At 49.8% G+C, this 11,594-nt stretch overlaps 1 protein-coding gene across 1 annotated transcript in view; it reads left to right on the plus strand.

Annotated features, from left to right (window-relative positions):
• Positions 1-2,947: 2,947 nt before the first annotated feature.
• Otoa (otoancorin) overlaps positions 2,948-11,594 on the plus strand; it is a gene marked incomplete at its 5' end in the record, with an annotated part of 77,845 nt that continues 69,198 nt past the window's right edge. The window contains 4 exons of the mRNA XM_023707769.1: positions 2,948-2,978; positions 3,095-3,122; positions 4,451-4,538; positions 8,937-9,068. Coding sequence (XP_023563537.1) covers positions 2,948-2,978; positions 3,095-3,122; positions 4,451-4,538; positions 8,937-9,068 — 279 coding nt within the window. The remainder of the gene's footprint in view (positions 2,979-3,094; positions 3,123-4,450; positions 4,539-8,936; positions 9,069-11,594) is intronic.

Raw genomic sequence — 11,594 nt, forward strand, 5'->3', positions numbered from 1 at the left:
GTGGTGCTGGGGGATTGAACCACGGTCCCTGATGCTTTTGCTAAGCTTGTTCTAAGTAGGTGCTTTAGACCACTGAGCCATCTCTCCAGCCCTGCTTTTGACTTTTGAGTGCTGACTTTGTATCCTGCTATGCTACTGAATTTGGTTATTAAATGTACAGGTCTCTTGGTGGAGTCTTTGGGGTCTTCTATATAGAGCGTCATGTCGTCTGCGAATAATGATAATTTCACTTCTTCCTTTCAATCATTATTCATTTTATTTGTCTCTTGCCAGAGACACATAATTGCTCTGGCTAATGTTTCTGGAATTATATTGCATCAAGAAAACCTAGAAAGTGGCAAACTGCAGTAACTATTAACCTGACACCTTTCATGAACTAGATTTATGGTAAAGTAACAAAATAAACAGACTAGGAGATTTTATTCTGTGAATAATCCCTCAATATGACAATTTAAAAAGGGTTGGGGGAAAAACAGAAATAGAAGAGGAGGAGTGTAGAGACCAGGCATGGTGGTGCGCGCCTGTAATCCCAGTTTCTTAATCCCAGCAAGCCAGTCGTAGCCTCAAGGCGGGGCAGTGGGTAGCCCTGGGAGCCCTACGCCCTCGCTTCCACTGAGCTCAGCATTTCCGGCGGCGTGCGGCTGGAGGCTGATCTGTTCAGCCTGTAGGACTCCGCGGGCCTCCTGCTCCCTTCAGTGCAGCCTCCTGGCACCTTAAGCCGGGCTCACCCTGACACTTGAGCCCCCGAAGGGAGCCGGCCGGCGGCTGTTCTGAGCTGAGCCCAGCTGGCCCCCTGCAAGGCGGCTGCCCGCCAACCGCCCTCTCCCGGGCCAGGTCTGAACCCAGATACCCCCAGCCCCGCGGCCCGCGGCAGGCTCAGCTCCGATCCTCTGGAGCGCTTCCCACCGCCGCCCCTGAGGTCAGCCGCAGCAGCCTGCACCTGCGGGCCGGTCGGGCTCGGCGCTAGGGCTCCCCTCTCTTCCTGCGCTGAGGTCCCCTCCTCACGCTGGGCGCGCCCTCTCCTTCAGGTCCTTCCCGGGTGCTGGGGCGCGCCTCCCTCACGCTGCTGCTGTATCCCAGCGTCTGGCGCCAAGCCTCGGAGGGCCTCTTCCTCGGCTGCTCAGCCCTGCACCGTCACCGCCACGGTTGCCACGTTAGGTTTTAGCCACCGCGGAGAGCTTTTAGTGAGCTCACTGTGGTTTACTTTGTGGGTCCTTGTTAACTAGTGCTGCGATAATCGTTTCTGCAGTTATTAGGCCATTCCACGTTTATTTTAAAGAAGTTTATCTTTACATATTTTTCCTCCGTTGACCTGGTTTTCTCCTTAAGTACCAGTGTTCTTATATTCCGCATGTAAGTCTCCTGGAGGCGTAAGAGCGGCGAATCAGAAGGGAGCCCACACTCGCGAGTGAAGCGAGTGAGACGCGTGGGCCAGCGCTGCCTTGTCTCCCTGGTGTGAGAGCCTGAACGGGTGACAGGGAAGGATCTGCTCAAGGGAGGGACAGCTGGGGTGACAAAAAGGACCAAGAGAGAAAGAACAGAGGGAAAAGATAGACTTACGCATGTCCACAGGCTAGCCTGGATAACTGCACTGCTGATTTCTGCAGGCCTGCTGAGAGGTGCAGTTAAAGCTTCAAGTTTTTCTTTTAAATTTCTTATAACTTTTTAAAACCACTTTTGCGTGCTTATGTCTGGTAATCTAAACAACTAATTTGAAGACAACATTATGCAATATAACAATCGTGGCTGAATTCCTATTGTTTTGTTTAGTGAAATTCTGTATTGCTTATAATTTTTTTACTATACAAAGTAGAATTAAAAATTGAAAAAAAAAAGAATATACATAGGCCACTGTAGTCATTAAGGAGAGAGATGAACATGTCCCAGGCTGGGGTAGGGGAGTGCATACAGCAATGTAGTTGGAGTTTTAGAATTATTTTTTAAAAACCTCAAGGGACTCAGGGTCTCTGTGCTCCCCTGTGTCTATTTATTTATTTATTTATTTATTTCTGTATTTTAGGGAAGGGTCTACAAGGTGTTCAGGGTCTCACTACTAGATTGGACTCATAGTGAGTGTGCCGGTTCACAGCCTCCCAGGAGCTGGGATTACATGTGCATGCCACCACACCTAGTCTCAATCTCTGTCTCAGTGTGTCCAGGAGCAGGGCTGGCACGGCAGGCCTGGGGATGGAATCCCTTAATCCGCTGAGCTTTTTTTTTTTTTTTTTGGTGGAACCGGGGATCGAACTCAGACCCTTGTGCTTGCCAGGGAAGATTATTCCACTGAGCCATCTCCCCGGCCCTCCGCTGAGCTATTTGGCTGGCTCTCCCCTGCATCTTTTGAATGTCCTTAAGTATTTTATCCAAACACGCCTGAGCCACTGCTATGCTTGAATGAATTGCAGGTGATGGGGACACGCTCCCTTTTCCTGGTCCTTCTTCTGAGCCATGAAGCGGCAGCTCTGGAAGCTTCTGACTCCAGGCAGGGTAAGTCCTGAGGGAGGAATCCTTCCATGACTTCCGTTCTTAGGGAGCAGAGAGGGATAGATCAGTTTTGCCTTCAGGAATGTCAAGGCACCCGCATGCGTGCATTTGTGAGTGGGGGGGATGGTGGCGAGAGGTGGGGAGATATGTAGGATTTTCAGAGTTATTCTAAGTGTTTTTCAAACCAGAGTTTTCTCACCACTGGGCACAGGTAAAATTCTCTAAACATTTTCTTTATGAGTAGCTTTGTATGTGCTGGGGGGCTCTTCTCCTCAAACATAACTGTGTTTTTGAAGGTGACACAATTCAGTTCTAGTTATACACTCCATGGCTTTCTTACAGCTTTGGATCCACTGCTGCAGAAGATGGCGGTGAGTGTCCCAGTCGGTCCTAATCAAAATTCCCTCTGCTGCACGCACGCACTCGTGAACGTTGTACTTCTTGCTACCTCTCTGCCTTTTAGGAAGAAATCATAGAGGGAAGCTATCTGAATGGTAAGGTCCCCACTCTGGCCCCGCTGGTGTCTGCTATGAATTTCAAACAGAATGTAGCTGCCGTCTCTCTGGAATGATCCCTTTAAAGTTGTCTTTTCATTTTATTCCTGTTGTAGCATTTCTGGATCTCATACAGTTTCAAAGGTAACTTGCCCTAGAGGGGAGGGAAAGGGATGGGATAGATTTTCGACTAATAATTCTTAAAGGAAGTATCTTACTTGTCGGAGATGATACATGCTCATTACCAAAAAAGTCAGGCACAGCACAAGCTCTGTAGGACTGACGCACTTGTTTAGGAAGTGTTTATTTCTCCCGTGCCGTAGCGTAAGCGTCAGGATTTACGGAATGCTTACGAGTGAGCAGGCACCATTCCAAGCACTTGGTGTGCAGGAACACGTGTGTGAGTGACCCCTGCACGCCGGGGCTGGCTGCTGTCCCACTGAGCAGAACAGCGGAGCCTGGTTCAGGGAGACTGAACGGAGGCCGCACAGCTGGCGAGTGGCAAAGCTGGGTTGGGACAAATCCAGAAGTTGGCTCCAGGGCTTGGCTGTTCCTTTCACTGTCCTGTTGTGTGCGGCCCGCAGGTCTGTGCTAGGCATAGGGACAAGGATCCTGGAGCCAGGCAGTGTTGTAGGGAGACAGATGGGCACAGAAGTTCTGGTAGGATTAGCACAACGAAGGAGAAGAAGTGGGGCGTGGAGTCCCCTGGAGGGATCTCGGAGAATGCTCCTCTTCTTAGCCTAACTGCTGTTGGTAGTTTTGCATGCATTTTCTTTGGCTAAATTATTTGTGTGTCCATTCAATCATGCATCTAGGGGGCCAGGGACATGGCTAAGTAGAATAAGAGCTTGCCTGGCAAGCGCAAGGGCCTGAGTTCAAGCCCTGATTCTGCACCCCCATGCCAAACAAATCATGCATCTATTTATGACAAACATGGGATTATACAAGGTCGTGTGTAGGCCTAGCAGTGTAGCTCAGTGATAGAGTGTGCTTGGCACAGACAGGGCTTTGGGTTCTAGGCCCAGCACCGGAACAACAATGACAACAAACTAAAGCCCAAGAACACCGTGGGTAGTCAGGCTCACGTTTGGAGCCCGTTCTCAAGTGCGCCACCTACTGGGGCATCTCTGCTTGCGCTCTTCACACTTCATGCAGGAAGGGTCATATTTATGAGCTAGTTTGTTCAATTACAGTCAGCTCAGCGCACGTGGACTGCTGTGGGAGCCTTAATACTGCATACGGCTCAGAAATGGATAATGATTCTGAGACACTGGGTCCAGGCAGATTCCCAAACTGGAAATTCGCCCAGCCGCTGTGCTCGGCCCACGCGGCTCCTAAGTCCTGGGGCAAGGCCCTAGCACCCGGGCCATTTCCACTGTCGTCTCAGAACTGCGGCCCCGGGCACACAGCTAGTGCAGAGCTGCTTGCGGGGGAAGTTCTCCTAACTTTCTGCCATCCGTGTTTCACTGAAGTGCCCACGGCTGGACAACTGACCTGTCCCACCAGGTGCTGGACTACCTGCGCTCCTGGAACGTTGCCTTCACCCTTCCCGGCCTGCAGGTGAGAACCGGAGAAGCCTTGCCCTTCCTACGGTCTGTGCTTACGGGCTGCAGACCAGAGGTCAGGAAAGTGGAAGCGTGCCAGGTCTGCAGAGTCTTCTCGTCCACAGAGAAGGATGTTCTGTCCAGTTTTTCCTGAAAAACTATGCAAGCTCTTCGTCTCTCATTTTCTCACTTTGGATGGAGACATGGGATATTGGGGTACAGACTAATCTGCTGTAGCCAAGGACTCCAGAGCCTCTGTGATGCGGACTTTAGTTTATTCCTTTCTCGTACAACCATGCAGCGCTAAGTGGGACACCCAGGAAAGGAGGGGCAGCTCTGTTTCAAAAGGCTGCCCAGGAGCCGGGGTGCTTTTTGTCTCTTTGCTCTGTCATCCTGTGGGAGGCTGGTACCCCATGGTGGCAGCAGCACATCTGCCCTTCAACCCAGAAGGGGGGATGGGAGGAGGAAGCTTCTCCTCTAAGGCTGTAGTGTCCAAGGGACACAGTTCCTTCGCCACGATCACATGTCGCTGCAAGGAAGCCACTCACCCAACTGAAAATTTCTATCAATAAAAAGAACAAAGCAATGTATCAGGCACTTTTCTATTACTATAATAAAACACCTGGGGGTGGTTGGTTTATAGAGAAAAGAGATCTATTCAGTTTACCATTTCAGAGGCTGACAGTCTACACAGCATAGTGGTGAGAAGTCACTCAGGTCTCTGATGGCTCCTGTGGCTGGGCCACCTCACAGTGGAGACCTCATAGTGGTAGAGGTGCATGTGGGAGGAGGAGGCCACATGGCGACACAGGAAGCCAGAGCACAGGACGGAGGTCAAGGTCAGACTCCCAGTGGACCTCTTCTGAGAGCTGGCCAGATTCCACGAGAGCCACTTCAGTTCCTTCCGTGGGCAGGATGCACTGCCCTCCCGCTGGGCGCTGCCTCTTAAAGCTTTCACTACCTCTTAGCACTGCCACGTGTGGGGCCACCCTTCCAGCACATGTGGCTTTGGGGTGAGGGCAGGCCACGTTCAGGCCACAGAGAGGGGAGTGGCTGCTTATACGTAGTTATCAATCTTTCAGTCATGGGTCCAGGGACGTCTCCTTCCCTTTAACTTTACGGGAAAGAAAATAACAAGCACAGCAAAGCTGACAGGCACAGTGACCGCTTCCTTGAGGGGCGCGGGGAAGGCTGCAGTGAAGGGCAGCACGGTGCAGCTCCGAGCCCCGTGCGGTGTATTGTGGCTTTTGCCTTTACTCCGTAAACAGCGCACACGACTGAGGAACTAGCATTTAAACACCATTATCTGGTTCTGTAGAGCAGTCATTTGCATGTTTGACCAGTGAGTAAGTCCTCAGTGTATGTCTTTGTTGGTTCCATTTTTATTTACCTTTTAACAAGAACAAAAATGTCAAGCACTGCCCACATTATAAGTACAGCCAGAGAGCTGAGTGCTTGCTGAGTGTTTGCTCAGTGCATTAGCTGGAACTGGCTGTTGAACCACATGGTACCTGTTTGTTGATTTATTTGTAGGAAATTTATTGGGGACAAAGAATGGACAATAGGAAGGGGGAATAAAAATAGATCCCGAGAGACAGGAGGGTTTCCAGTGGGCCCACTTCTCAAAGGGAAAAGGTAAAATCATGAGGTGGGTACCACAGGGGTCAAGATTATGATTAAGCAATAAGATCGCAAGTATAGTCGCGTAGGTAATATTGATCCCGTAGTAGCAAGGGCACATGGATGACATCATTAACCTTGGGCGATAAGCCATAGTCTTAGTTTTGTCTTTCTTCTTAGTCCAAGTGGTGGGAGAGGATGGCCCACCCAGCTCCAAGGAGATAATGGTTTACGTATGAGGAAAATCTCAAGCTTCTGCTTAGCCCTTGGGAAGGATCAACCCTAGCGGCCGTGACATTCATCCTCAGCTGCACCTCCAGCCTGTCCTGATGCGTTCTCGTCCTTGGCACTGACTCCCTCGAGGGCCTGGCCCTGTCTGACCGCCTGCTGAATTGCTACCTAACTTAGCTGCCGTAATATTCCCCCCCCGAAGAGGTGCCCTTAGCTGCAGTAGGGATGTCATTTCCACCTGGCTGCTTGAGCTGACAGGAGGGTGCAGGAAGCCAGGAGCCTTCTGCAGAGAGCGAGCCTAGCGGGCCTCGGCCAGCAGTCACACTGCAGCTGAGCAGACGCGCCCTCCCTTGACAAGGTCGACTGAGTGCATCCCTGCAGCAGGAGTCTGGCCCCTTTGAATGGTTCCTTCTGCACCATCACTTGGAGCCTTGCAGCTCAAAGTTTTACAATCCTGCAGAAAAGATTCCCTCAGGTCCTGGGTCCTCATTGGCCCAGGAGGACTGGACGGCTAAGTTGGCCGTCTGCTTAGCCCAGTTACCTTTCTGGTTTTAGTCTCCAAGCCCCTTCCGCATATCTTGGTGGGGCCTCCAGGACGATAGAGGGGAAATGCCAGATGTCAGGTTAGTGTTCCCCAAAGTCAAAGAGTGAATTCTAAGGGACAACGGAGGTTAAGAGTAGGATACTTTTTTTTTTTTTTTTTGAGAAATGCAATGGAGAACAGGAATGGGGGAATGGAGGATAGAACAGCTCCTGAGAGACATGGGGGTGTCCCAAATGGGTTGCTGGCATCTGTTTTTATCAATCATAGCAAACTAAAGAAAATTAACATTTGCCCCTTTCTCTGCCAGTAATATTTCTCATGAGGTATAGCTATTTGATCCTAACTGGTAGGTATATATGTCAATCAGCTTTCTGTTGTCAGGACAGCAATACCTAGGTCAAACCAAATGAAGAAGTTATGATTCATTCTGCCTCATGGATCCAGAAACTTCAGTTGTTGTCACCTGGTTCTGTTGCTTTTAGCGCTTTTAGGCCTGTGGTGAGGTATAGACACCAGGGGAGAAGGACACAGTGGGGGAAAGGAGTGGGGGGTGAGGGAGGGGAAGAAAGAGGGAGGGAGAAAGAGAAAGGAGGAGGGAGAGAAGGGGGGAGGGAGAGAGAGAGAGGAAGGGGGAGAGAGAGGGTGATGAGAGCCAGGAAAGAGGAACCTTTTGAGCACACCGCAGTGGCCCACATCGTCCACTGAAGCTTCGCCTCCTAGGAGCCCCTTCAGCCTTAGACTCCCCAGTGAGTCAATCCCTTAGTGCATGGATGAGGTTAGAGCCCCGCAATCCTTCACCTTTCCAAAGCCCGGCCTGTGAGCACGTATGCCTTTTTGAGGACAGTTTTGATCCAAACCATAGCCGTATTCACTACTTCACTTTCTGATCCACATTTGGTCACTCACTCGAAGTCTACTTGCTCAGCATCCGCTTTCTGCCAGCCACAGCTCTCGACGCTGGGACCTCGGTGGAGAGCAAAGCATGCCGCTGCTCCCCGAGTAGGGCCTTTGTCTAAGGGGAGAAACACTCATGAGGCAGTGTTCTGGCGCTCGGACTAGCAAAAAGCAGCTGCCACTATTGCTGAGTGTTTAACATGTGCTAGGAACACATTTCATACACCCAAACCTCACAACACCCCTCCACGGGAAGTCTCGCCATGATCTTTGTTGTTCACACGAGAAAAATGAAACCCGGAGGGAGTGCTGCTGATTTGACAACTAAAAATATAGGATGTCCCATTAAATTAGAATTTCAGACAAAAAAATTGAATACTTCTAAAAATTTATAGCCCATACAAATTTTGGGGCACACTTATACTAAAATATGATTTGATATTTATATGAAATTCAGATTTAACTGAGCATCTTGGATTTTACCTCAGTTCTAGTGAAGTGGCTTCCCCGAAGCCACACAGCTAGGACGTGTCCAGGTGGACTGTGTGTGTTGTCTGGCTGTAGCACTCGCCTCTTGCCCACAAATGTTGCCTTCCTACAGCACTTCTGTTTAAGGAAGATTTAGAAAAGACTTCACCACACAACAGAGGAAAGCTCCTTTAGAAGATGTGGGTGGTTTCTTTCCTTGCCCTGGAGGTGCGCCATTTGGTTTATTCATTCGTTTTGCTGCTTGGCTGATAACTTGGGTTGGAGCAGCAGCACATCCGGGGTCTCAGTTTCCTGGTGTGTGACCAACCTCAGTTGCAGGAAGGCCATGTAGTGGGGCAATCAGGCTGGCTGTCTGGGATGAGCATGGGGCTGCCCCCGGCCTGTTGCTGGTCACCAGAAAAGGAGGTACCTACCTCGTGCTGCCCAACCTTTGTATTTTCAAACTGAAGTTGGAAATTTGGACTTTTGGAAGAATTTGTTGACTTCAGTGTCTGCAGCTATTTCAAAATTTTGGAACTGGCCAAACCAAACCCATCTGCAGACTGCCAGGGCATGGACTCCTCAGGGAACTGGAGGGAGACAAGCCAGGCTGCTGGCCACGGTGCTGACCACTGACTCCCATCCCGTCATATCCAGGCAGCCATGGAGAACCATCTGCAACAGCGGTTGTACCAGCCCCAGAAGCTCCTGGAGGACCTCAGAAAGGCCGATGCCCAGCAGTTCCGCACTGCCATGAGATGCCTCTTAGAGGATAAGCAGCACCACTTGGTGAGGGGCCCTTGGGTCTTAGAAGTGGGAGACGCCAGGCCCAGTTGGTGCTTGTCCTCTCTCTCTCTCTCTCTCTCTCTCTCTCTCTCTCTCTCTCTCTCTCTCTCTCTCTCTCTCTCGTACTTAGAATCAAACTCAGGACCTTGTGGTTGCCAGGCAGGCGCTGTGCCACTGAGTTAAATTCATAGCCCCTGTGCTTGTTGAATTGAATCAAATTGATTCCACCTAGTCCTGGACCTTTTATTTCTGTTTCTCACTTTCTCCTTCCTTCAACAAACTAGAAGGTTTAGGCTTAGATTTTCTTCCATCTTTTCTCCACAGTTTGAAATGAAGAATCTTATAATTTGTATTCTTGTGGGTTCTAGGACATAAGGGGGCATAAGGATCTAATAGTATTTATTTGTTTATTTATTCTTATCTTTTTGAGACAAGGTCTCACTATGCAGTTCAGGTTGGCTCACTTTGTAGCCCAGGCTGGTCTAGAACTCACAGCAATCCTTCTGCTTCAGCCTCCCAAGCGCTGGGATTACAGGTGTGCATCACCATGCCTGACCTAACGAGCACCCATGAAAAGCTACTTGGCCCCACTCTGAAGGACCTCACGGTCTGGAGCACAGACAAAATAAGAAATATATCCTTTCTACAAAATAGGCTGAAAGACAGGACACCCTCACAGAGCAAGGCCTCCGAGGCTCAGACTGTGACCCAGAGGAGAAGGCCTAGAGCTTTCTTTAATGAAGACACTTAAGTATGGAGAAGTGTTTTCCAAAAGGAAATGAACTATTTAAACATCTTGAGATTGACTGATTGATTGATTGAGATGCTTAGGGTTGAATCCAGGGCCTCACGCATGCTGGCCAAGCTGTTCACCACTGAGCTACATACCCCGCCCCAATCATATATTTACTGTAATGGCTGGTATTAAAATATAAAATATAGATCAAACCAGTTTGGTAGGGATGAATTTTTTTTTCTTCAGTGATTTAAGCATTTTAATGAAGGACATTAAAGAAAAATCTGAAGTGCATTATGGTCAAGGCAAAAGTATGGAGATGTGGCAAAAATGGGCACCAGGCTATCCAAATGACATGAGTTAAGGCTTGTTGAAGGTTTTCTGTGTGTCACGTATTACTCTAAAGGAGCGATCAGTGAACGTTCTCTTCAGGGCCCAGGTGGTAAGTATTTAAGGGCTGATAAGTCACAGAATCTCTGTCATGCTCAACTCTGCCTTTGCAGCATGAAACCTAGATCCCTGGCTGTCGATGAATGGGTTTGGATGTGTCTCAATAAAACTTTATTTACAAAAGCAGATGATGGGCTAATTTGTGGGACAAACAGCTTGCTGGCCATTGTTCCAAGACTCATTCAATTTTCCTCAGAACTCTTGGAAAGAAGATGAATAAAAATCTTAGTTTCAGTATTCATGTGGGGAGATGGGCTGGGAGAGGCTGCTCAAGTGTCTCCGGGTGACACATCGTGGAGACAGCAAATCTGAGGTGGGAGACTCAGCTTCTGACTCTGTGAAGCCTGGTTGGCCCCTGAAGAAGCCTGTGGGCTCCTTCTCCAAATAATGTTTTGTTTGTTTTATTTTTTTGAGACAGCTTTTTAGCTTTTCTTTGTATACAGCCCATCTGACCTTACTTAGTATGTAGCCCAGGCTGGCCTTGAGCTCAGAGCAATCGTCCTGTCCCTGCCTCCTGGCTGCCATCACACCCAGCCAAATGATGTTTTGAAATTCTATTAATTAAAATACAAAAGATTACACAGGAAGCCAATTGTCTTGAAAAACATTTATCAAAATGTTTAAGGCAAACACATTTAGAGAGAGTAATCTATGGGCTTCTTCAGCTAAGGGCTGGCCAGATAGCTCAGCAGACTGAAGCGCCTGCTTAGGCAGACTCAGGGACCGGGGTTGATAGACCCTGCACTAAATATGTACAAGAGGATTTTATTTTTTATTTTAGGGGTCTACAGGGTGTTCAGGGTCTCATTACTGGATCAGACTGGTATTGATCTGCCTGTTTACAGCTTCCCAAGCACTAGGATTACAGGTGCATGCCACCAGGTCCAGTCTCAATCTCAATCCTCTCAGCACGCCCCGGGGGGTGGGGCCAGCCCGGCAGGCCTGGGGATTGAACCCTTGGCCCCTGAGCCTACATACAGGTGTTTTAATCCACTGAGCTATTTGGCCAGCCCTTTAAACACATAAAAACAAAAAACAACCGACTCACCAGTAAAGCCATTTAGCGGCACACCTAACTCCCTGCTGTTGAGGAAGTAGCGAGCTAACAGCCGACAGACAGGACGCCTGCGCCGACTGTACCTCGAGCCAGAGCTTCCGCTCCCGGCACGGCGGGTCGCCCGTGTCCATCCCCGGGGGGCGCTGTGCCTGTCGCCCGCGTCCATCCCCGGGGGCGCTGTGCGGGTCTCCCGCGTCCATCCTGGGGGGGGGGCGCTGTGCGGGTCTCCCTCGTCCATCCTGGGGGGGGGCGCTGTGCGGGTCTCCCTCGTCCATCCTGGGGGGGG

This window comes from Octodon degus, unplaced genomic scaffold (genome assembly GCF_000260255.1).
Source record: "Octodon degus isolate 3935 unplaced genomic scaffold, OctDeg1.0 scaffold00001, whole genome shotgun sequence".
NCBI classification, from domain to species: Eukaryota; Metazoa; Chordata; class Mammalia; order Rodentia; family Octodontidae; genus Octodon; species Octodon degus.